Source organism: Ornithorhynchus anatinus, chromosome X2, assembly GCF_004115215.2.
Source record: "Ornithorhynchus anatinus isolate Pmale09 chromosome X2, mOrnAna1.pri.v4, whole genome shotgun sequence".
NCBI classification, from domain to species: domain Eukaryota; kingdom Metazoa; phylum Chordata; class Mammalia; order Monotremata; family Ornithorhynchidae; genus Ornithorhynchus; species Ornithorhynchus anatinus.
The window spans coordinates 10,079,846-10,104,670 of record NC_041750.1 but is presented as its reverse complement, the minus strand read 5'-3'; the positions used below and the strand labels follow the sequence as shown (position 1 = coordinate 10,104,670).

The 24,825-nt window shown below is 47.8% G+C and overlaps 1 protein-coding gene across 4 annotated transcripts in view; it reads left to right on the top strand.

Moving 5' to 3' along the window:
- SMARCA4 (SWI/SNF related, matrix associated, actin dependent regulator of chromatin, subfamily a, member 4) overlaps positions 1–24,825 on the top strand; it is a 98,708-nt gene that overhangs the window by 15,729 nt on the left and 58,154 nt on the right. For all 4 annotated transcript variants that reach the window (XM_029052722.2, XM_029052724.2, XM_029052723.2 and 1 more), the window contains 12 exons: positions 7,839–8,088; positions 9,564–9,696; positions 10,328–10,726; positions 11,094–11,192; positions 13,669–13,927; positions 15,103–15,229; positions 15,905–16,078; positions 16,310–16,483; positions 18,595–18,762; positions 18,886–18,936; positions 24,298–24,428; positions 24,612–24,669. In XM_029052722.2, the coding sequence (XP_028908555.1) occupies positions 7,867–8,088; positions 9,564–9,696; positions 10,328–10,726; positions 11,094–11,192; positions 13,669–13,927; positions 15,103–15,229; positions 15,905–16,078; positions 16,310–16,483; positions 18,595–18,762; positions 18,886–18,936; positions 24,298–24,428; positions 24,612–24,669 (1,995 nt within the window). In that variant the 5' untranslated portion in view covers positions 7,839–7,866. Of the gene's footprint in view, positions 1–7,838; positions 8,089–9,563; positions 9,697–10,327; positions 10,727–11,093; positions 11,193–13,668; positions 13,928–15,102; positions 15,230–15,904; positions 16,079–16,309; positions 16,484–18,594; positions 18,763–18,885; positions 18,937–24,297; positions 24,429–24,611; positions 24,670–24,825 lie in introns of those variants that run through there.

The following is a 24,825-nucleotide window of genomic DNA, read 5'->3' as shown; positions in this document are numbered from 1 at the left end:
TTTGAGTGTTTACTTTGTGCAGAGCAACTGTACTAGGCGCTTGGGAGAGTACAGTATAACAGACTTTGTAGACACCTTCCCTGCCTACAAAAAGCAAAGATACTATATAGTTGGATACAGCTAAGCTTTTTTCTGTTTTTGAGAGCATTTTCCCCCTGGAAACTGTCAGCTCCTTGTGGGCAGGGATCCTGTCTACCAATTTTGTTGTGTTGTACTTTCCCAACTGGGTGCTTAGTACAGTGCTCACAGGAAGCATGCAACTGATCTGAGCCTAAAGGAAAAAAGGCACATTTGAAAGTACATGTTAGTGATGTGTTAGAGGAAAACAGTTTTACTGTCCCTTACAGCTTTTGCTCTCAGAATCACAATGTGTCAGCGGGAAATCCAAAAATGGATTTGTCATATGATCTTAGGCCACAGTGCCCTAGGTAAAATTTACAGTTCAGATAATGGGTTCTTTCTGTAAAAGGGAATCTGTGTAACTTTAAAACTGTCCTCATTAAATCTCTGATTTTTGGCAAATGACATGCATTAGAATTGACAGTATTAACATTTGCAGTTGTGCACCTGTGTATCCGTGAGAGCTGTCAGGGTCACCCTAATCATCAGAATGCCACCGTGTGAATTAGTTAACTGTCCTTTTAGTCGGGTTTGAGGGGAAAGCCAACAGATGAAAGAAAATTTCTGGGTGACTGACCGGCTAAGCCTCCAAGGTCTATGGTGCAGAGCTTGGATTTGACGATGTCCAGGCCCCTCAGGGGCTGCCGGCGGCCAGCGTGGGAGCCGGCACCGAGGCCAACCAGGGAAAATGTCCCTGCTGCCTTGGCTGGACACCACCACAGGCCCTGGGACTCGACCCCAGCTCCTCGGGGGTCAGCTGCTTCCGCGGCTAGAGGGATCGTGATGCCCCCGTCAGTCTTGAGCTGCCCGCCAGCCTGGAGCTCTGCTGAGCTCCCGCCGGGGAAGGAAGAAAGGGCAAGGAATAATAATGATGGTATTTAAGCGTTCACTATGGGTCAAGCACTGTTTTAAGCGCTGTGTGCTAACCAAGCCCGACCCTGCTTAGCTTACGAGATCGGGCGCGTTCAGGGTGGTATGGCCGCAGACACACGAGAGATTATTTGATGAAAGAAAAGAAAAAAAAAGTGGTTTCAAAAGAAAATGAAGGAAGTTGCTCTGAAAAAGGCTGCAGATCAAAAAAATCAAAGGCAAGAAACCAGAACCCTAGTTGGAACTGGTGTTTCCGGGTCATGCCCCAAGGAGGGAAACCAAAACCACCCCAGAAAGCCGTCTTCAAAGGCCCCGTCCACCTCCTTCCTGTGCTCCTTCACTGTCAATTCTCCTTGGCCCCCAACAACTTCAGCTCTCTCTTGAATAGTATGTGAATTATCACAGTATTCTTGGACCTCCCACAGAGCACAAGAACATAAGCCCACACACAGAAATAGTCAGCAACGGCACCAGCAGACCCAGCATACCAGACTTCAGATAAAAAGAACTCAGCTGGGAGATTTATTGGCTACTTCCAAAATTGTAACCACTAACACTGGAACCACTGCTGACCACCTGCCGGGCCGCAAAGAACTCACTCCCGTCTGCTGAGTAGCAGCCATTTCTTCATCTTACCTCTCCCTGTTCCGTCTGTAGCCAGACCTGGGGTCACGATAGGGACCACAGGGTAGATGTGGCTGTCTAACCTCCTGGTGACAAAGGATCCCTCTTTCTGCAGGTCACCATCTGCCTACCCTCACATAATAATAATAATTATAGTATTTGATAAGCGCTTACTATGTGCCAAGCACTCTTCTAAGCCCTGAGCTAGATACAAGGCATTCAGGTTGTCCCACGTGGAGCTCACAGTCTTAATCCCCATTTTAGAGATGAGGGAACTGAGGGCACAGAGAAGTGATTTGCCCAGAGTCTCACAGCTGATAAGTAGCGGAGCCGCGATTAGAACTAACAACCTCTGACTCGTAAGCCCGTGCTCTTTCCACTGAGCCATGCTGCTTCTCCGACTTCACAGCAACTCAGCCACCTGTTCGCTCCTCAACCTTTACCTCTTTGCTCTGAGACCTACATTCAATTCAGCAGTTGGTCAAAGAATCACCAGATCAAGAAGTTATTGCTGCTGACCACCTCTCCTGTAACTCTTAGCTTCTCTGACCTCACAAGGTCCCCTCAGTTCCCTCCCTCTAATCAGCCCATCCCCGTCCTCCCTTCCTAGCACCCTTCCTCATCCCGTCCTATTCCTGTCTCTTCCCAGCACCGCCCTCATCCCTCTCCCTCCACCCCAGCCCCCATCCACTCATTCCCGTCAGCCCCTCCTCACCCTCCTTCTTCCCCTTTTCCCAATGGCCTCAGCCAAGTGTGGCCTGTGGAACCCCAACTCCATCATGGGAAAGCTTCCCTTCAACCATAGCCTGTTCCTGACCCAGTTAGTGTTCCTCGTCACCATTATTGAAACCCGGCTCATGCCAGATGACAGTCTCCTCTGCTGCTCTCTCCTAAGGGGTGGGGGGTGGGGGGGGGGCTCATCTTCACTCACTCCCCAAGACTCCGGGAAAGGGGGAGGAGTTGGTTTCCTTTTTGCCCTCCAGTGCTGCTTTTGTATCAATTCAGCTCTCCCATCCCTCTCTTCCCCTTCCACTGAAATCCATATCGTCTGCCTCTATCGTTCACTCCAGTTACTAGTCACGATCAACTATAGATTCCCCCCCCCCCATTCACACACACATTTATCCCCTTGCCGCTCCTGCAACTTCCTGAGTCCTTTTGATCCCTCTCTCATTTTTTCCACCCCATATAGATATTTGCAGCTGTTGATATCCATGTGGATATTCCTGACAACCCTTCCGTTACCTACTTTCTCTTACTCTTCAACTCCACTGATTGACCCTTTACACACTGCACAGAATGTATTTTCACAACACTGGCCAGTTCATTCAAACTGATCCATTGATACTGCCCCAACCCATCTCATAATAATAATTTTATGATTTAAGTGCTTACTCTTCTCTCTTAACTTTGCCAAGCAGATCAGGTTGGACACAGTCCCTGTCCCATCTGAGTTTACCATCTTAATTCCCATTTTACAGATGAGATAACGGAGGCACAGAGGAGTGAAGTGATTTGCCAGAGGCCACACAGCAGAAAAGTGGTGGGGCCGGGATGAACAAAATCTAATACAGTAGAATTTCATAAATAGTGACTAAATCGCCACCCCAACGGGCATTTCAAGCCTGGAAAGCACTTGCAATTTCTCACCCAGTCACCTCCTTTGCAGTTTCAGACTTTACTCTCTGATTGAGGGAGGGAGCCATTTACTTGAGCGAGGTGCCTTTTCTTAAATTCCTTTTGGATCTTCTAAAGTGATAGTTCCAGCCCGGGGGTTTTCTTCCCAATAAGAACCTGAAGGAAAGTTGGTTAGGGTTCCTGCAACTAACTGGGTGGCTTCAAGAAGCTGAGAAGGGAAAAGGATTAAAAACACCAAACCAATAAGATGACTCAACCTGTGGAGCTCCCCAAATTCAGTCAGGAATTTCTTTTCACATTTCACAGGACCCATTTTCACAACACTGGCTAGTTCATTCAAACATAACTCATTCTACATACGGTTTCACACAGACACATGGGTACAGCCAGTCCCCCCACCATTAAATAAGGTATTAATTTTTGCCCCCAGAACAAGTGTCTAAATCTTCAACATTCTCATTCCTTCCAGAGACATCGGGATTCCCTCTCATCTATATTCACTCCCCCATCATCTCTCTCAGAGATAGCCCTTTTCATTCATTCTGTCCTGTTTATTGAGCGCTTACTGTGTACGGGGCACTGTATTAAGTGATTGGGAGAGTACAATGCAGCAGTAGACACAGTCCCTGTCCACAGCGAGTTTACAATCTAGAGCGGGGAAGATGGACCTTAATATAAAGAAATTACAGCTATGTACATAAGTGCTGTGGGGCTGGGTTGCGGGAAGAACAAAGGGAGCAAGTCAGGGTGACGCAGAAGGGAGTGGAAGAGGAGGAAAGAGGCTTAGTCTGGGAAGACCTCATGGGGTCTTTCACTTTTCCATTTTTACAACATTTCCTCATTCCTGTTCCAACCACATCCTTACAGTAATCTCTATAGGCATCACCCCAAATCTCAACTCCTTGAATGGAGTTCCCAAAACATCCTCCGTAACGCACACAAACCTTAATCCCAACACGTTCACACAGTCTTTTCAGTACTTTAGAACAGAATGGAGATGTTTTCAGGTCTTCATCGGAGACGTTAAGTGTCAGGTAGCAGGCTTCTCTCAGTTCATACGGCAACCTCTCTCGAGGCCACTCTCCCCGTACCGGCCGCGCGAGTCGGGTGTGCTTCCTACAAGCGGTCCAAGTTGTCCTCCTCAGCACCGGGCCCTTCTCAACCATCTGTTGCTGAATTGTATGTTCCAAGCGCTTAGTACAGTGCTCTGCACCCAGTAAGCGCTCAATAAATGCGATTGATTGAATGAATTAATGAATGAATGAATGAACCATGGCTGCTACCCACCAGGCAACCAGCAGCTCAGCAGACTGGTACAGAGGCCAGTCGCTGTTAGCTATTCAGTCGTACTTATTTAGCGCTTACTGTGTGCAGGCCACTGTATTAAGTGGTTGGGAGAGTACAATGCAGCAGTAGACACAGTCCTTGTCCACAGCGAGCTTACAGTCTAGAGCGGGGGAGATGAACATTAATATAAAGAAATTATAGATACGTACATAAGTGCTGTGGGGCTGGGCGGGGGGAAGAACAAAGGGAGCAAGTCTGGGTGATGCAGAAGGGAGTAGAGGAAGTGGGCGGGGTGGGGGTGGCTTAGTCAGGGAAGGCCTCCTGGAAGAGAGGCCTTTAGGCTAAGGTGGTCCAGGTTCGTACCCCTGTGGCACTATCACTCAGGCATGCTCTCCGGCCCCAGGGGTGCACCCTTTACTACTAGGCATAGTAAGCCCCCTTGGTGGGGAGGGAACAGGGGCTAAGCTCCTGGATTCTGCCTGTACTATCCAGGAGTAGTTCGATTCCGAGCATCAGGAGATGCTGGTTGAACGTAGTCAGGTTGGCCCACCCACTCCCTCGGGGAGCTCATTCACTCCCATGGCTTTATATATCACTTCTTGGTGATCTCTAAACCTGCCTCCAGCCTTGGTGTTGGAAATCCAAATTTATCTTCCCTGGCTTTAATTCTGCCCTCTCCTCCCAGCAACAATGCTTATCCGTCTTTGACTTCCGTACACATTGCCAGTGCCAGCTGTTTCAGATGTTTAACTCCCTTTTCATACTCCCTGTTGGAACCTGGGTTCTAATCCTGCCTGCCCATTGCTTGCCGGTTAGCCTTGGGCAAATCACTGAACTTCTCCATTCCTCGGTTTTTGCAACTGCAAAAGGGGGATTCAATCAACGCACCTTCTCCCTCCTACGTAGCCTGTGATCCACAGGCGGGAGAGAAACTGTGCCTGACCTAGTTAACTTGTACCTACCCCAGTGCTTAGAACGGTGTTAGACATAAAGTAAGCGTTTAACATACACCATTTTTAAGAAAAGTACAGTAAGAGTTGGTAGATGTGTGCAAATAATTTCTAATTAATAGATATGCACGTCAGTGCTGTGAGGCAGAGGGTGGGATGTGAATGCACGAAACTTGGTTCTCACTGATACCAGATATAAGTGCATGAGGTATGGGTTGGAAGGATACCAATGATGCATGCGAAAGCTATGTTTAAATAAGTAGATTTATTAAGGAAGAGTACTCACACCCTGATGAGTGCAAAGACCCCCAAGTATAGCTGCATGGAGGAGTTGCGGGGGCCACACAGGACGGTCTGCGTGACCGGGCTTGGTGGGTCTCAAGAGCAAAGGGGAAGCAGCACGTTTTTATAAACTAGGCTGGTTTCACACACAACAGTAGAGGGAGGGGGACCGTGGGCACATTATCACCTTGGGACGTCTCCTCCCGACCAGGTCCGGCGTTTCCCCGCAGCGCAGACTTTGGTGTTTGTCCTTGCTCTGTGAGATAAAGATAACATCCCTGGAGTTGGGCCATTCTGCACGTAGTGCAGGGATGCGGTTATTCTTTATCTGGGGCCTTCCTCCCAGGAATACGAATCAGGGCCCACAGTTCTCGGGTTGGCACCGGTAGATACGTGGTGCGTTTGTTCAGGACCCGTGCACTAAATTGGTTAATTGCAACTGAGAGCCCTCCTCGTTATTCTTCTGTGGCATTCCCCTTCCATGGAGCAAGTGCCCAGAGGTCACAGGTGATGCAGAAGGGGGAGAGAGAGTCGGAGAAAGGAGGGCTTCATTGGGTTAGGCCTCTTGGAGGAGATGTGACCTTATGTAGGTGTTCGTATCTCCTATCTTAAAAAAAAAACAAAAAACCCTCCCTTGACTCCCAGGCTCCCTCCAGGTGTTGCCCCATCTAACTCCTAACGTTTGTCTCCAAACTCCTTGAGTGAGTGGTCTACACCCGCTGTCTCCACTTGCCCTCCTTGATCCCCTCTAGTCATGTAAACTGCCCTCTCTAAGGTCACCAGTGACCGTGCCAAATCCAATGGCTCCCACTCCTTTTAGCTCAACACTGTGAACTACCCTTTTCTTCTTGAAACATTATCCACCCTTGGCTTCACTGAAGCTGTCCTCTCCTGGTTCTCCTATCTCTCTGACCGCTCCTTCTCAGTGCCTTTCGTAGGCTCCTTCCCAAACTCCCACCTTCTAACAGTGGGAGTCCCTCAAGGCTCAGTTCTGGGTCCCCTTCCATTCTCCATCTACACCCACCCCCCTGGGGAGCTCATTCACTCCCATGGCTTTACATATCATCTCTTGGTGATCTCTAAACCTGCCTCCAGCCTTCACCTCTCTCCTCCTCTACAGTCTCACGTTTCCTCCTGCCTTCCTTCGCCTGTATAAATTGACCCACGTTCCTCTCAAAAGGGTTTTTATTCCTGGAGAAAGATTTCTTTCTATAATCACCTGAGCCTTTATCGTAAAGCCGCGATTTCCGGGGGGCTAATTTAAGATTTTGACTTGGAAGACGTAGGAACTGTCCAACTAGCGATGCATTTATCTGTACTAATTATAAAAATATTCCCGGGTGAGTTGTTGCCAGTCTTTCCTTTGGGTTGCAGTTTCCTCTGGAAGATGATGAGGGGGCTTGGAATAAAGAGTCTTATTCCCGACCCTGGCTCTGCCCCAATTTGCTGCTTGGCCTTGCACATTTCACAGTCAGGCAGCCCCTCTCGTATCTGAAAGAAGCGGGTAATACTGTTACACCAAAGGTCATACTGTGCCAGATAAAGAAATGTGGGACATCTTTTCCATTCCTGATAGCTTGCCCCAGTAAAACTCTCCTCAGGATCAAATTAGGAGAGTCAGCTAGTATTTAGGAGTGATACACTGACCTCACCACTGTTTTTCAATTCTGTTTTTCTCTTTGGTCCTGCTGGAGAAAAAAACCAAAAGAGTAATTGGTGCTTCCAAATTGAATTTTCCTAAGCTAAGTCCTTGGGCTTTAAAAATAAGAGTGTGTTGTCGTGTTCGCTACCTTATGGAACCTGGCAGAAATAAGGAGAAACTTTTGTTTTCCTAACCAAAATTAAAAAAAATAGCATACGGCCATTGTTTCAGAGTTATTTGCCGGGCAAACGGTTATGCTCGCCTCGCTATGAAAATTTAATTGTCCTCTCTTACCACTTTTCTGTTAGCCTTCCCTTGCCATCTCAAAGCAGTGGTTAATAGTGGGCTGCTGATACTGTGTTTTTCTCTAGCTGATGTCTGCATATTTGCAGTCTCCAAACTAACGCTGGATTTTGTTGTGGTAGGAAATCACTTCGAGCAATTGATTTGAAGATGTCCACTCCAGATCCGCCCCTGGGAGGCACACCTCGACCAGGACCGTCTCCAGGACCTGGCCCGTCTCCTGGTGCTATGTTAGGCCCGAGTCCTGGCCCTTCACCTGGCTCTGCACATAGCATGATGGGCCCCAGCCCTGGGCCACCTTCAGCAGGACACCCCATACCTCCTCAGGGGCCTGGAGGCTACCCTCAAGACAACATGCATCAGATGCATAAGGTAATCGGTGTCACTTCCAAGAACTCCAACTGCTTTTTTTCCTTCCACTGTAAGCTTTGCCTATATCCGTGGATCAGTTTCCCCCCCGCCATTCTGATTTACCTTCCGGGTGTGTAAAGCCAAAACTTCTGTAGTAAAAAAGAAAAATATCCTGTTCTTTTCCCCCTAAAAGTGACAGGTAAATGATTTAGCTGCTCACAAAGTTCCATGCCCATTTCTGCTTATGAATTGCTTTTCTAAAAAATTTAATCTAGTGTTTTCCACCCAGGCATTCACTTGGCTTAAATACAGACTATCTTTTAAATTTCCAGTAGCTGTGCTTTTTTCTCCCCTGTTTCTGCGGAGGGAACGGAGTGGTAGTTGAATATAATGGGACCTTGGATTTAATATCAAGGCAGGAACATTTTTGGAAATGTATGCTTTCTAGAGAGGCAGGAAATTGAGGAAGCGCCTTTCAAGATGGAGAATTTTGAAATTTGAGTTGGGAGAGAAATTGCACCTAGGACAGGAAGAAACTTACATTCTAACCAGTGATTGCATTAAGTAATTAATTGGCTTCTAGAAATTGATATTGAAAGCCCTATTGAATCTCCCCATCTGTCTATCTTTACCTCTTGACAGGGCAGCTCTGGAGTTAATATTTTCCTGTTTGGTTTCCACTATATGGAGCAGTGGCACTAAATTCATTTCCTCTTGGAAGCATGAGCTGCTCTTTAGATGTTTGTGGTTTCCAGATAAGGGGGGTTGCAGGGGGAGATGCTGTGCAAAACTGAGAGTGATCTTTTGAATAGTTCAGATGATCACCCAGCTCTTTGCGGAGCACATTTAGCATTTCACTTCAAATGATTCAAAGCGCTCCCGCTCTGCAGACTGCAAATGAAAGCTTTAACTGCTGCATAAAGAAAGAATAATACAGCAGTAAAGGGTAATTAGTACCAGTAATCCATGGTAATTGTAGGGTCAGAAATACTGACCAAGTGGTTCCTGCTGTTTTCTTGCCAAGTCCATTGTTTTCCCCATGTTTGAAAACCATCTTTGTCTCTGAGGTTGAGGAGTCACTCTCAAAAGAGGGGGATGCTAAGTAACTGCATTGTTAAAATCGCCTCTTAATCTTCACTTGAGCTTTCAACATGATACCTGGGCTCTTGAAATGGATCTACATCTTAGGGGTGGGGAGGAATGATTTCCCAGATGCAGCCAATTTTGTGCATGGCAAATATAAACACATGCCTCTCAGTTGTGGCTTTTGAAAGAAGTAATGCCAGCTAGTGTGATAATTGGCAGACAGGAGACTCAGCAGCATCCAAAGAAGTCTCCCTATCCATTTAAACTCCCGATTCATATCATCCTGATTAAGAAAGATTTTGATCAAGCATTCTTGGGAACAGTGAATTAGTACCGTCATCTAAATAACAGGGTACCTATTCCTGAAGTCAGAGTGGCTTTTCTTTACCTTGTTGCCTGTGCATTTGCAGCCAATGGATTCCATGCATGAGAAAGGGATGTCAGATGATCCTCGCTATAATCAGATGAAAGGGATGGGAATGAGATCTGGAGGACATTCGGGGATGGGTCCTCCTCCAAGCCCGATGGATCAACATTCTCAAGGTACTGTTTCTCTTCCAATATTCCTGGCCCGAATCCATCTCCTTACAGATTTTCTTTGGAGGGTGGGATGTGTTAGACGCTAGGAACATTTCCAGGAAGATAGTGACCGCTGTTTGTGCCTGTCCTTTATTTTGGCAGTTTTCAGGGTATGCATGCTCAGTAGCTACTTGTGGAAGTTCCAGTCCACTTCTGAGCCATAGCTACTGGAGAATTTAGGGTATTCTCCACAAAAACGAGCCCTTTGGTCAAGGGTTTGCTATGCTTATCCAGATCCGGAACCTCAGTCAAAGTCTGATAAAAATAGCTGCTTGTACGTTCACAACAAAAATCAATCTCCAAATTATAGTCCTTAAAAATACGTCCTTTTAATCCTCGTTTGTGTATCTCTAGACTCATGAGGATGAAGGGGGTCTTTGAGGATTTTCTAATTTAGGAAAGACTTTCCTTAAGCTAGCCAATAAGTTAGTGGCCTCCCCTTGGTTTAATATGAAAAGCGGAATGCCTATCAGGAACGGTAAACCAGATTGTCAGCTCCCTGAGGGCAGGGATGGCGTCTCCCAACTCTTTGCTCTGGGCACGGCCAGCGCTCAGTGAGTACCTTGGGTTGATTGGAATTGCGTCTTTTTCTTAGGTTACCCTTCTCCTCTCGGTGGCTCGGAGCACGCATCCAGTCCAGTTCCAGCTAATGGCCCATCCTCAGGTCCCCAGATGGCATCTGGCCCCGGCGGGGTTCCGTTAGATGGTACTGACCCCCAGGCATTAGGACAACAGAACCGGGGCCCAACTCCTTTTAACCAGAACCAGCTGCACCAGCTAAGAGCTCAAATCATGGCTTACAAAATGCTAGCTAGAGGGCAGCCTTTACCCGACCATCTGCAGATGGCAGTGCAGGGGAAAAGACCAATGCCTGGAATGCAGCAGCAAATGCCAACACTACCTCCACCTTCCGTATCTGGCACCGGACCAGGCCCGGGCCCTGGACCTGGGCAGGGTCCAGGCCCAGCACCTCCAAACTATAGCAGACCTCATGGTAAGTGCTTTGGGAGCGTGTTCTCTTTGTCTTAAACTGAAGGCAACCTTGAAACAGAGACGACTGTGATGGCAAACAAGATGGCTGACCCGGGGGGGTGGGGGGGGCGCGCAGGGTCAGGGGGAGAGGTGAGGTGGTGCTCATTGGAATGACTCCTGCTCCATTTTCTGTTGTCACCTGTCCGTACAATTAAGTCCAGAGAAGGCTGTTGTTCTGTACGTTATTTGCAGTTATGGGCACAGAAAAGAGAAGAAATGATAGGGTTCCCATCAGTGGCTTTTTCCAAGAATCTGGTCAAGTGTAGCGTCTAGAAAGAAAGCTTTTTCTCTCTCCCTTTTGAACACTTTTTGTTCCTCCCTTCTTGCAGGTATGGGAGGGCCCAACATGCCCCCTCCTGGCCCCTCAGGAGTTCCCCCAGGAATGCCTGGACAGCCTCCCGGTGGACCCCCAAAGCCCTGGCCTGACGGTAACTTCGAGAGACTTCTGTTCCCTGTCCATTCCAGAGCAGGTAGACTGACGGCTTGCAAACCAGACAGGGAGAGGAAGGACACACTGAAGGCTAGAAACCAAGCCCCGAGAGCTGTGAGCCTTGCGGTGCCGAGGAAACCTTAAATTTGATTTTTGCTACCATAAGGTCACGATTTGAGGCTTCTGGGGACTTTGATAAAGGACAGCTCCACCACCTAACTTAGACGAGTGGGCCGTGACCTGGGAACAAGGTTATAGGGTCTCCTTATGGGATATCTGTATCTGATTTTTTTGCGTATCTTGCCTGGGGTTACATGATTCTCTTTCTTCTAGCAGCTTATTTGAACCGCAGTGTTGACATTAGGGATGGCACTTGTTATATCCCACCTTGACTACCGCATGAACCTCCTCTCTAACCTCCCCTTCTCCAGCTTCACTCCTCTCCAGTCCGTTCTTCACTCTTCCACCTGGATCATTTTTCTAAAAAGTTGTTCGCTGCACACCTCCCCACACCTCAAAGGCCTCATGTCCGCATCAAAGAAACTCCTCACCGTCGGCTTTAAAGCAGTCATTCAGGTCTCCCCATCCTCATTACCCAGTGCAACCCAGCCCACACACTTTAATACCAACTTATTATCTATCGCTCTTGCTTCTCTCTTGCCAATGACTCCCTGGCTCACGCCCTCTCTCCTGCCTGGAAGTCCCTCCCCCTTCATAGCTGACAGACTGTCGTTCTCCCCCTCTTCGAAGCCCTACTAAAATCAGATCTCCTCCCGGAAGCCTTCCCTGACTAACCTCCCATTTCCCCCCGTATTCTCCCTCTGACTAACTTCTCATCTCCCCACCCCGTTCTCCCTTCTGCATCACCTATGCACTTAAATCCACGCCCCCTAAACCCACCGCCCCACTGCACTTGTGTCCGTATCTTCTCTGTCCTTCCCGTATCCAGAACTTAGATCGTAAGCTCCTCGAGAGATAGCGATCGCGTCCACCGACTCTGTCGTCCTCTCCCAGGTGCTTACTCTGGTGCTCCGCGCACCGTAAGTTCCCCAAAAATGCCATCGATAAGAATGCTGTAGAGATAAATTTCATACATTCTAGAGTCATTTCATTTTCACGTGCTTGGATTTTGAGTAGGGGAACCAGTGGTGGGAATTTTTTTTTCCAGTGTGTACGCTGCCTATAAAGGGCTCTACTTGGTCCCGATCCTCTTCAGCCTGTCAGCTGCCTTTGACCTTCGTGGACCGCTCCCTGGAAACACTCTGGTCCCACTCCTACCTCTCCGACCGCTCCTCCTCTGCCCTCTCACCTCCATCCTGTGGGTGTCCCTCAAGGTTCCGTTCTGGGACCCTTACCTCCTCTCCGCCTCTACATACTCCTTTTGGGAGCTCAACCACTCCTAGGGCTTCAGATGTCATCTCAATGGGATTACTCCCAAATCTACCTCTCTAAATCCTGGCCTCTCCTCTGACCTCCGATCCCGCATCTCCTCTTGCCTCCAAGACATCTCCTCTTGATTGTCTCTCCGCCACCCCAGACTCAACTTGCCTAAAACAAAGCCACTCATCTTTTCCCTCTAAACCCCTGACTTTTCCATCCGGTGGTCACCCCACCTGCCTCCCCGTCCCAGAAACTACAGCAGCTCCCGGACCCGCCCCTGTCTCTCCACCCAAACAGCTGGGTCATTTCTGGTTCTGGTCAGTTCTGGTCTGGTCAGTTCTGGTCATTTCTCTGCTTGACGATTGTATCGGTTTTCTTGTTTCCCTGTTTCCAGGCTCACGTTCGATGCTCTCCTAAAGTCACATCTCCAACAAGTCTTCCCTGATTAATTCCCTGCACCTAAATTGGATGACCTCCACCCGCCATCTCTAGCACTTTTGAATTTACTTATACACATCCTCGGCACTTCTCTGTGTGTGTTTGTGTGTATATTTGTGCTTTAGTTTATTTAAACTACTCTGTAAATCCTTTTGTGTTTGTCTCCCCATTGATGTAATCGTCATAGGTCCCGAGTGTTTAGTACAGTGTACTGCGCCAAGTGGGTACTGAATAATTACTCATCCCACTACTGCTGAAGACAGCTCCTGAGAGATGGGGCTTTGCATTTTAAAGGTGGATTTGGGGGTTGCCTTTGGGCTTAATTCCGTATGACATCAAGTTCCGTGCCCTGCTCCTCCGGGGACTCCAGAAGTGGTTTGATGATGACGGTGAAGAGTATAGGAATTGAGAAATCAAAATCATTTCCTTTTGAGCATTCCGGGAACCCAAGAATAAGGGATGCGTACAAGACTGCCAACACGGGTTCTTCCTAAAGAAGGGGTCTTCCACCCACTCGGTATATCGTAAAGTTCTGCTCCCCGCAGCCTAGGGTGAAGTTAGAAATCAGCCGTGCAAGAGTGAGACTGTGTTTTTTAATTTTAATCTGGACAGATTTGGAAAGCACCAATTTAAGTGTATTATATATCCCTGAATAGGACCCCTGGCAAATGCCGCAGCACCCTCTAGCACACCTCAGAAATTGATTCCTCCTCAACCAACGGGCCGTCCTTCACCAGCACCCCCGGCCGTACCTCCTGCAGCGTCCCCCGTGATGCCCCCCCAGACGCAGTCCCCCGGACAGCCAGCCCAGCCAGCTCCCATGGTCCAGCTCCATCAGAAACAAAACCGAATTACTCCCATCCAGAAACCAAGAGGACTTGACCCCGTGGAAATTTTACAGGAGCGAGAATACAGGTAGCTCAGCCCCACCCCACCCCCCGGGTGGTGCCGATTCTTGAGCCCCGGGGCAAACTTGGAGTGGAACTCGGTGGGGTGAGGCTGGGGAAGAAATGGACCTGCCAACACGCGGACGCAGGGATGTGGACCCGGGCACACAGGGAGGCAGGCGCACAGAGGGACAGACGGACGTGGACGGATGCAGACACACAGATAAGGACACGGGCGGGTACAGGCACAAGCACACTGGCAGAGGCACAGACAGACACACAGACGAGACAAGACACACTGACGAGAGACAGGCAGACACAGGCAGGCCCGCATGTGCCGACAGGCAGGCAAGCGCACACTGACAGACACGTGGACATGCAGATGGATGGATACATGGATGGACGCACATGCGTGCAGACGGACTCACGCAGAGGCACGCACCCACCCTCACCACTGGGGCGTGGGGAGAGGTGGACACGTACACTCATCCACATTGGACCAGTCAGGGCCACCCCCGTGGAAAGTGGCAGGGAGTGGGTCCGCCGGCTCTGCTGAATTGTGCTTAATACAGTGCTCTGCACACAGTAAGTGCTCAGTAAATGCCACTGGTGGGTTGGTTGGGGTTTGGCCTGGAACCACTTTCCCACTGGAAGCTGGCACCTTATAGGGACAGGAGGGAACCAAAGCCGGGAACCTTGTCGTGGTTCCAACACCTTCTAGCCGGCCCACATCTTGCCACGAGGGGCCTAAGAAACTTCACCCCCAGTCTCAGTTCCATGTGGTCCTTGCCCCGACCCCTCCCATCCCAGGTCGTCGGTGTCCTTGGTTGGGTTAAAGCTCACCCGCCCGGGCTGTAGTGTTGTTGGCTGCAGAAACCGTTCACTCACAACTGCATTGTTAGAGTTTGTTCCCCACCTCCTTTTCTAAGCCCTCCTTATTAAGTTCACGCCCTCACCCTACCGGAGTGTTTCTGTTAAATCACTGTAATAAAGCCCCTCAGAACTTTAGTACAGTTTCACGTTGCTGCACGCTTCTCCTGAATTGGCTGCTAATGCCCTCGATAGATAATCCCGGAACTGCCGTCTTTTCGGGCTTTCCTGTTTGTATGGCTAGTGACAGTGGGAGAGTGGAGCCTGTAAACTAAATGGATCGGTTTGATGTCTCCATCTGCTATGATTTGTGTCTCGTCCCCCCGCCCCCAGGCTGCAGGCTCGCATTGCCCATCGAATCCAAGAGCTTGAAAATCTTCCTGGCTCCCTGGCTGGTGATTTGAGAACCAAAGCTACCATTGAACTCAAAGCACTCCGACTGCTTAACTTTCAAAGACAGGTTGGTGTGTTTTTCTGAAGTTGATGAACATAATAATTACGGAGGTGACCGTGTAAGTGTTAGTGATTTTTGAAACAGCATAGCAAGAGTTTGGGTTGAGGTTGATCTGCCTGGTTAAATAATTTTACAATAAAGTAAAGTAAATACCCTATTAAAAATACTTCCACTCACACTTTCCTTTCGGATGGCTTATTACCCTTGCTCCTCTCTAGTAAAATTTTGGCCATGTGCATTATGAATAACAATATTTTCTCTGATAGGTTTAGGTCAAAGTCCATAGACCAAAATCACTAGGCTCTTGCGCTTTTCCCGAAAAGCCGTTTTTATATAGGCCCTACTTGGACCGTATCTCAGTTCTGAAAGATAATCCAAAAGAGATTTTGATTGTGGTGGGTGTTTTTTGGGTGGGATTTTTCTTTTTTTTTTTTAAGACTAGCATCCTAATTAAACAAGATTGCCTTCAGTTTTTGTTCACAGGCAATGTCCTCCTGATTCATGCCTGCCTACCAGATATCTTTTTAAAATACAGATTTAGTGCTTGAGGCACTTAAAGAAAATTCTTTCAAGTCCTCAGTGGCTTTATGATTTCTGTAATGTGTAATTAAGAATATAATTATGGGTATTATGCAATTATACACTGTATCTAATTTTTTGAAACGGGAATTTATTTCAAAGCTGCGTCAGGAAGTCGTGGTGTGCATGAGAAGAGATACAGCCCTAGAAACGGCCCTGAATGCCAAGGCGTATAAACGCAGTAAGCGGCAGTCCCTACGTGAGGCTCGGATCACAGAGAAACTGGAGAAACAGCAAAAGATTGAACAAGAACGGAAACGCCGACAGAAGCACCAGGTAAGTTTGGAAGCAGCCGACCACTAGGTCTGACCTTTAGGGTAAAAGGAATCTGCTGTGTCCTTTACCTGACTTTTTCACATCTTTGAAACTCTTTCAGGTTAATGCCTGCTTTTTCCTTAAATTCTCCTGTAGGGAGGGCCGCGGGGGTTTTGGCACCACATTTACGCAAGAGTCCTAATCTGAGAAATGGTGTGGTGAACATCTCTTTGGTCTTTTGTGCCGTTACAGGAATACCTCAACAGCATTCTTCAGCATGCCAAGGACTTCAAAGAATACCATCGATCGGTCACTGGCAAAATTCAGAAACTTACAAAAGCAGTGGCTACTTACCATGCCAACACAGAACGGGAGCAGAAGAAGGAAAACGAAAGAATCGAAAAGGAAAGAATGCGGAGACTGATGGTAAGCATATTGCCAACACTCTTTTGGCCACAACATGATTTTTGTGTTGCATAGATGGCATAGAAGCAGTGTGGCCTACCGGAAAGAGCAAGGGTAGGGGAATCAGAGGACCCGGGTTCTAATCCCAGGCCCCACCGCTTTTGTGCTCTGTGACCTGGAGTCAGGCACTTAATTTCTCCTTGCTTCCGGTTCCTCACCTGTAAAATGGGGATTAAATATCTGTTCACCTTCCCCCTGTGACCGTGAGCCCCATATGGGGTAGGGACTGTCTCTGACCTGATTGTCTTGTATCTGCCCCAGTGCTCGATTTAGTACTTGGCAGATAGTAAGCGTTTAAAGAATAATAGCCTAATTCCGGTTATGCACCAACAAGTAAATAAACTACAGATATGTACGTATGGGGCCTTGGGGTGGGGGAAAGGGTGAATAAAGGGAGCAAATCAGGGCAACGCGGAAGGTAGTGGCAAGAGAAACGAGGGCTTGGTCAGGGAAGCCTCTCGGAGGAGATGTGCCTTCAGTATGACTTTGAAGTGGGGAGAGTAAATGTCTGTCAGATAAGGAAAGGACCTCCCCTTCTCCGTCCGTGTCCACGCCATTACAGTACACAGAGGAGGCAGGCGTGAAGAGGGAGGGCGTTCCAAACCAGAGGCAGGACCCAGGTGAGAGGTCGGGAGCGAGACGGATGAGATTGAGGTACAGTGAGTAGGTTGGCGTTAGAGGAGCAAAGCGTGCGGGCTGGGTGGTGGGAACAGGGCAGTGAAGGTAAGGTAGGAGCGGGCAAGGGGATTGCTTTAAAGCCAAAGATATTTGATGCAGAGGTGGATGGGCAACCACTGGAGGTTCCTGAGCAGTGGGGAAAGATGGGCTGAATGTTTTTGTAGTAAAATGATCCGGGCAGCAGAGTGAAGGATGGACCAGCGTGGGGAGAGAGAGGAGGCCTAGAGGTCAGCGGGATAGAATAACTGACCGGATTAACGGGGTTGCAGTTCGAATGGAAAGGGAAGGGTGGATTTTAGCAGTGTCGTGAAGGTTGAACCGTCAGGATGTGGCAACAGATTGAATGTGTGGGTTGCGTGAAAGAGATGAGTCAAGGATACGTCAGGGTTATGGGCTTGTGAGACAGGAAGGATGGGGGTGCCGTCTACAGTGATGGGAAAATGAGGGGGAGGACAGGGTTTGGGTGGGAAGAGGAGGAGTTCCGTTTTGGACATATTAAATTCTAGGCTTCAGCCGGACATCCAAGTAGAGATGTCTTGAAAGCAGGAGGAAGTGTGACTGCAGAGAGGGAGAGAGATCAGGGCTGGAGATGGAGATTTAGGTATCATCCGTTTCGAGGTGGTAGTCAAAGCCACAGGAGCGAATGAGTTCCCTACGGGAGTGGATGTAGATGGAGAACAGGAGAGGACCTAGCCCTAAGCCTGGGTCAGTTCTGCTTCTCTTCAATCAGTCTACTCCCTGTGCCTCAATGGAGTCTCTCGATAGCAACCTCTTACTCATTCTCTCCCTCCCCCTTCACACCTAGGACCTTCTGTTCTCCTGGCCTTTAAAGGCCCTTCTGAAATCACATCTCCAAGAGGACTTCCCTGATAGATCGCTCATCTTCTTACCCTGCTTCCCCTATGTCCTATCACTCCTGCACTTCCATGTCACCTGAAAACTTCCAGTGGAAAGAGCCTGGGCTTGGGAGTCAGGGTTCAAGGGTTCGAATCCCAGCTCCGCCACTTGTCAGCTGTGTGACTGTGGGCAAGTCACTTAACTTCTCTGTGCCTCAGTTACCTCATCTGTAAAAATGGGGATTAACTGTGAGCCTCACGTGGGACAACCTGATTACCCTCTATCTACCCCAGTGCTTAGAACGGTGCTCTGCACATAGTAAGCACTTAACAAATACCGACATTATTATTACTCATCGCTCCCACTACCTGTAATTTATTTCAGGGTCGGCGTGACTGGAAGCTCCTTGGAGGGGCGGGGATTATCTAATTTCCGTGCTCTTCCCCAGCACTTAGTACAGCGTTCTGCACGGTGTAAGTGCTTCACGCATAATCTTGATTGTAGGTGCCTCACTGCAGTTAAGCGCTCAAACTAGAGATGCTCTGTCATTTCTGTAGGCCGAAGATGAAGAAGGATACCGTAAGCTCATCGATCAGAAGAAAGATAAACGTTTGGCATACCTACTTCAGCAGACAGACGAGTATGTGGCTAACCTCACCGAACTGGTCCGACAGCACAAGGCTGCTCAGGTGGCAAAGGAAAAAAAGAAGAAAAAGAAAAAGAAGGTAAATAAAAGCCTTTCAGTTCTTCCTTTGTCTTTTCGTTGGTTGACCTAACTTTCTAGTAGGTTTGTTTTCTTTGAACCTCAGCCATGCTTTTGAAGTGACTAGTTTACTTCTCCTTTGCAGAAGGCAGAGAATGCAGAAGGGCAGACTCCTGCAATTGGACCGGATGGCGAGGTTAGCATACCAATGTTGATTTTTGTTGAAAAGCCAAACCACTTAAAAAAAAAAATGGGTCAGTTTCATCCAGAGGACCGTGGCTCTTTTCCTTTTATCAAAGTGCAACTGCTGCGCTTTTGTCTACTTGAGCCGCATCAAACATTTCCAGCACTGTAGATTTTAAATCTCTCCCCTGCTATCCTTTTTCCTCCCCAGGCATTCCCCTGTCTCTGACTTTTTTCCCCTCTTTGTTTGTCCATCCCGTTTCTGTCTTTACCTCTTCCCCTGCCTGCCCCGAGCACTTGGTGCTCATGCTTACACGCATGTGTGTGTGCTCTCTCTCCCCCTCCCTCCCTCCCTCCTCCCCACCCCCCACCCCCCACCCCCCAACTCTCTTGGACACTGTAATTTAGGGATTGTCAGTCCTTCAAGCACGCCCTGATCCACCACCCATCTCTAATTTGGAGGCACTCCACACCCAACACCTCCACCTGATCTCACTCCCTTCAGCTTCTGGCCAGTCCGGGACCCCTCCGATTCCCACTCATCTCCTCTAGGCTCTTTACCCCATTTGCTGCTGCTCTTCCTTGCTCTCCACTGCTGTGTTGTCTTCCTTTGTCCCTGTGCTAGGAGTTTGCACCTTCTTACGAGAGACCCACCCCACTACACTCACTGAGTCCTTCCCAGTCTCTCATCTTAGCCCACCTGACCCCTGCTTTCCATTTTGGACCGGGTCGATCCTTTCCTTCTCGGGTCTCATTAGTCTCTTTCTGCTTCCCCCAACTGTTGTGCTTTCCCAACTCTTGATTTTTCACTCCTGGTGCACTCTTTCTCTCTCTTGCACACACAGGCTCTCTCTTCTGCCTTCCCCCAAAGCAGGGCAGTTCTCCCCACTCTATTCTTCTCCTCCTTCCCCCTTTTTTTGTTCTGCCTATATCACCTGCCTATACCGGCCCAGACCACTGATACGTCTATTAGCAATAGAGATACTTTAATGCTAAAGCATTTATGTATCTATCAAATACTTGAAATGAAGTTCTCCAACTTTTCCATCGCCACCCTAGACATTTCTTCTCTCCCTGAAATCAAGTCCGCTTAAGTCATTTGTATTAAAAGAAAATGTTAACCATAGAATGGGAAAAGATCATCTGGTCCAGTCCTCTTCCTCCAGGTTTATGAATGATTAAGTATCTAGAAACAAATGACTAGCTTTTTTTTACACCATCCTCTCCCCTTCCCAAAAAAAAACAGTGAATGGAAATTGCCTCTGGCAACCTGCCTAATACGATTATTACTGTAATTAGAATAATATTAGAAGCAGTGTGGCTCAGTGGAAAGAGCCCAGGCTTGGGAGTCAGAGGTCGTGGGTTCTAATCCCGGCTCCGGCACTTGTCAGCTGTGTGACTTTGGGCAAGTCACTTAACTCTTCTGTGCCCTCAGTTACCTCATCTGTAAAATGGGGACTAAGAATGGGAACCCCACATGGGACAATCTGATTACCTTATATCTCCCTCAGCGCTTAGAATAGTGCTTGGCACCTAGTAAGTGCTTAACAAATGTCATCATTAATAGACAAGACCTTCTGCCCCATGTCCAACTCTTAAGATTAAGCCCCTTCCTAGCTCCCTCTCCTTCTTTGTCGACTACGTACTTGGATCTGTATTTGGTCCTCAGCCCCACAGCACCTACAGACATATCTATAAATTATATATTAGAATTAGATAATCTTATCAATTATTATAAATTGTTCTATGTTAATGCCTGTCTCCTCCCTTAGTCTAAGCTGGTTCATTCATTTGGTCACATATATTGAGCGCTTACTATGTCCAGAGCAATGTACTAAGCGCTTGAAAGAGTATACTATAACAATAGACAACTCGTTGTGGGCGGGGAGCGTGTCTGCCAAATCTGTGGTAGTATGCTCTCCCAAGCGCTTTGTAGAATGCCCTGCATACAATAAGTGCTCAGTAAATACCATCAATTTGATTAAATCCCTCTAGTTTGGGCGTCAGCGGACAGGGAGAGCAACTGGTTAGCATCCACCCCATGAAACCCTTCATCTAATTAAGACTCTTAAATCATCAGTTAGCATTGGTGCAGCAAAAACAGCTGGGCCTGTTGCCCTAAAAAGGTTTGACCAGTGTTGAGGAGTAGAGCAGAACAATTATTTCCCCACCCTTGCCCTGGATACTCTTGCGTGGACACCTGAGTTTAAGTCAATTAAATCAGTCAATGTTGTTGGTTGACCTTACTGGGTGCAGAGCACTGTACTAAGCACTTGGGCAGAGGACATTGTAACAGAGTCGGTAAGACGTAGTCCCTGTCCATAAGGAGCTGAGGTTCTTGAGGTAAATGAGTCAGTGGTATTTATTGAGCACCTGCCGTGTGCTCAAGCATTTGGGTCAGTACTGTAGAAATACTAGCCATGATTCCTGCCCTCTCGAAACTTACCATCTGGTGGTAGAGTAGACACTAAAAGGAGATAGGCCGAAGGGACAGGAGATCTGTATATGAATCAGTACGCTATGTGTTAGATAACAAGATATGTGCCGGAATCCTATGGAAAGTAGTTGCCATATCAAGCAGGACCTTCTGACCATTAACAGTCAGTTCTCACCCACACTGTTGCCCTACTACATCCCTCCACCGCATCTCAAGCCAATCGACTCCCTGGGGGGTGGAGGTGGGGCATTGTTTGTTTATGGTATTTGTCAAGCACATACTCTGTGTCAAACACTGTTCTAAGCGCTGGGGTAGATACAGGGTCATCAGGTTGGACACAGTCCCTGTCTAACATGGGGCTCAATCTTAAATCAGGGGCAGGAGGATTTAATCCCTATTTTACAGATGAGTAACTGTGGCAACAGAGAAGCTACATGACTTGCCCAAGGTCACGCAGCAGCCAAGTAATGAACCTGGGATTAGAACCCAGGTCCTCTACTCCCAGGCCCGTACTCTTTCCACTAGGCCAAGCCACTTCTCTTATTCTTCTTTTTCCTCCCCTGGTCTCCCCTGATGGATTCTGTGCACTGTTCCCAAAGGTTATCTTCAGTGCTATTTTTATGGTCAAAAGATACTCTTAACTGCTGGGTCTCCCTTCCCTTCTCTCTCTTCTCCCTGCCTTTGCTGCCTTTGAAGATAATCTCTTAATCTTGTTTCCACTGTACTACTCTTCTTTCACCCTGTCCCTTTGGCTTACAATCATTTAACCTCTCAGACCCTAAGCATCCCAAGCCCTTGGTCACAATTGCCCCCCAGGGGAATGTACCCAAATGCTCTTGCTAAATAGAAGAAAGATAAGTTGGGTGGGGAGAGCCAGTGGTCACGGATGTCCGCTTGAAACCCATAACGGTGCCATTATCCTCACCTCATCTCTCCTTCAACCCGCCATTGAATCCGTCACCAAGTCCTGGCAGTTTTATCTTCAGAACGTCTCTAGCATCCGTCCTTCCCCCTCCATCCAAACAGCTGCTACCAGACGGGTCCAAGCACCTGTCATACCCTGCCTCAGCTATTGCATCAATTGTCTGGGCACGTCCTCCCCACTCCTCAACCTCCAGGGGTTGCCCGTCCATCTCCACTTCAAGCAAAAACCCTTTACCACTGGCTTTAAGGCACTCAGTCTGTGCTCTCTCTCTCCTACCTCTCCTCGCCCCTTTCCCACTTCGCCCTTCTAACACCTATCCGTGTACTATACCTCCATCTCGACTCTCTTGACACTGACCCCTTACCCACATCCTCCCTCCTGACTGGAAGCCCCCCCTCCGCACCATATCCAACACTACCACTCTCCCCATTTTCAAAGCCCTACTAAAGTCATATCTCTTTGAAGGGTGCCTTTCCTGTTTCACCCCTCATTTCCCTACCCTCTTCACCTTCTGCTTGCTCAAGGACTTGGGTCTGCACTGCTTAAGCACTTTGATAACTCACCCCAACCCCAGCCCCACAGAACTTTCATACATCTCCTTATACTTGGCTGCTTCCCCTATCTGTAATTTATTTGGAGGTCTGTCTTCTCTACTGGATTGTCAGGAATTGTCTCTATCAACTCTGCCCTCCCAAGCGCTTAGTACAGTGCTCTACACACTCTAAGTGCTCAGTAAATACATTTGATTGATTGACCAGGGAGCCATGAGAGGATAGTCAAGGGTGGCGTGCGTAGCGACACGTGAGAAAATTGATCCAGGCAGCAGAGTGAAGTACGGATGGGAGAGACTGGAAGCAGGGAGATAAGAGTCTGGTGCCATTGTCAAGTCAGGATGTGACAAGTGCCTGGACCAAAAAGATGGCCCTTGAGATGGAGAGGAAGGAGCGACTCCTAGGAATGTGGAGGAAAAAAAATCACAGGATCTGGCAACAAACTAAATATTGCAAGTTGAAAGAGAGGGAGATATCAAGGATAGTGCCACGGTTGTGCGCTTCAGACATGGGAAGGAAGGCGGTGTTTTCAAAGATGATTGAGAATATTTGGAGGAGAGGATTTGGGGTTTTAATAATAATTCTCCATTGCTATCTCATTTAGTTTGTGTTCAGCTGTGAACCCACAGGTTATTCATGTGCTTGGCCAGTCTTTCCCAATGCTGGATTTGTGGTGGTTGGGGTTTTTTTGTTTTATTTTGTGTTTGTGCGTTGTTGTTTTTTTGGTTCTGTGTTGGTTGTTTGTTGTTGTTTCTTGTTATTGTTTGGGGGTTTTTTTGTTTTGTTTTTTGGGGGCGGGGGGAGTCCTTTTGTACACTACCTTATATTCGTCCCTGTTGAATTTTTTTCCTGATTTTGTAGAACCATTTTCCCTATTAATCTTCATCTTTTTCAGTTCAGTTTCTGCTTTCCAAAATTAGTTATGGTCATAACCCTGTCCAATTTAGAATTATGGTTAATAGGACTGGTTGGGGATGTCACACTTTCCTAAAAGAAATCAAGTAAAGCATAGTTACCAGATATTTATATGATAAACAGGCTTCCATTTTCACAGATTTGCCATTCATCGATAGCTTTGTATTTTTTCTTGGCCTTTTTGTGGGTATTTTAGAGAAGAATACAGGTTCTGTCTCACTCCCTCTAGATGTGGGAAGGGAACATGTCAATCAACTTTGGGAGAGTATTGTACCTCTCCCAAACCCTTAGTACAGTGCTCGATAAATACCGATGCATTGTTGCCGTGACAACGTAATTATAAAACGTTGCTTCAACAGCGGGAGCCTGTCTGGACAAAGCGCATTGTGATGTCAGAGGCAGTGTTTGCCTGCACGCCCGCAGGTTGGGCGAAGCACAGCCCCTCCGATGAGGCCCAGGAGTGCTACGAAACTAGCCGACGCCCATTAAATGTATTCATCCTGGAGGCATAAGACCAATTTAAAGACTTTTTTTTCAAAATTCCAGCCTCTAGACGAAACCAGCCAGATGAGTGATCTACCAGTTAAAGTGATTCACGTCGAAAGTGGAAAAATACTTACTGGTACAGATGCTCCCAAAGCAGGACAGCTGGAAGCCTGGCTGGAAATGAATCCAGGGTAAGTCCGTTCGCGTACCACTAAATATAAACATATGTTCTTTGATGCCTGGACATCTTAGTGCAAGATGTTTTGTGACTAGAAGATAGCTTTCTTATACTCATAAATGCCAAGACACAACCAGTGACATCACGGTACTATTTGTAGAATTCATACTGATACATGACTGTTTTCCATAATTAGATACGAAGTAGCTCCAAGATCAGACAGCGAGGAAAGTGGCTCAGAAGAAGAGGAAGAGGTAAGATAAAAATTCTTTGCACAGAATTTGCTCTCTGCTCTTAAGTATTTGATTAGAGTGCTGGAAAACCCCAGTTATTTTTGAGAAATCATTCCGTTTTGCTACTTTAAAAAAAAAAAAAAAGGTTGGCGATTTGGGGGTGCCGCTTAGGTTTTG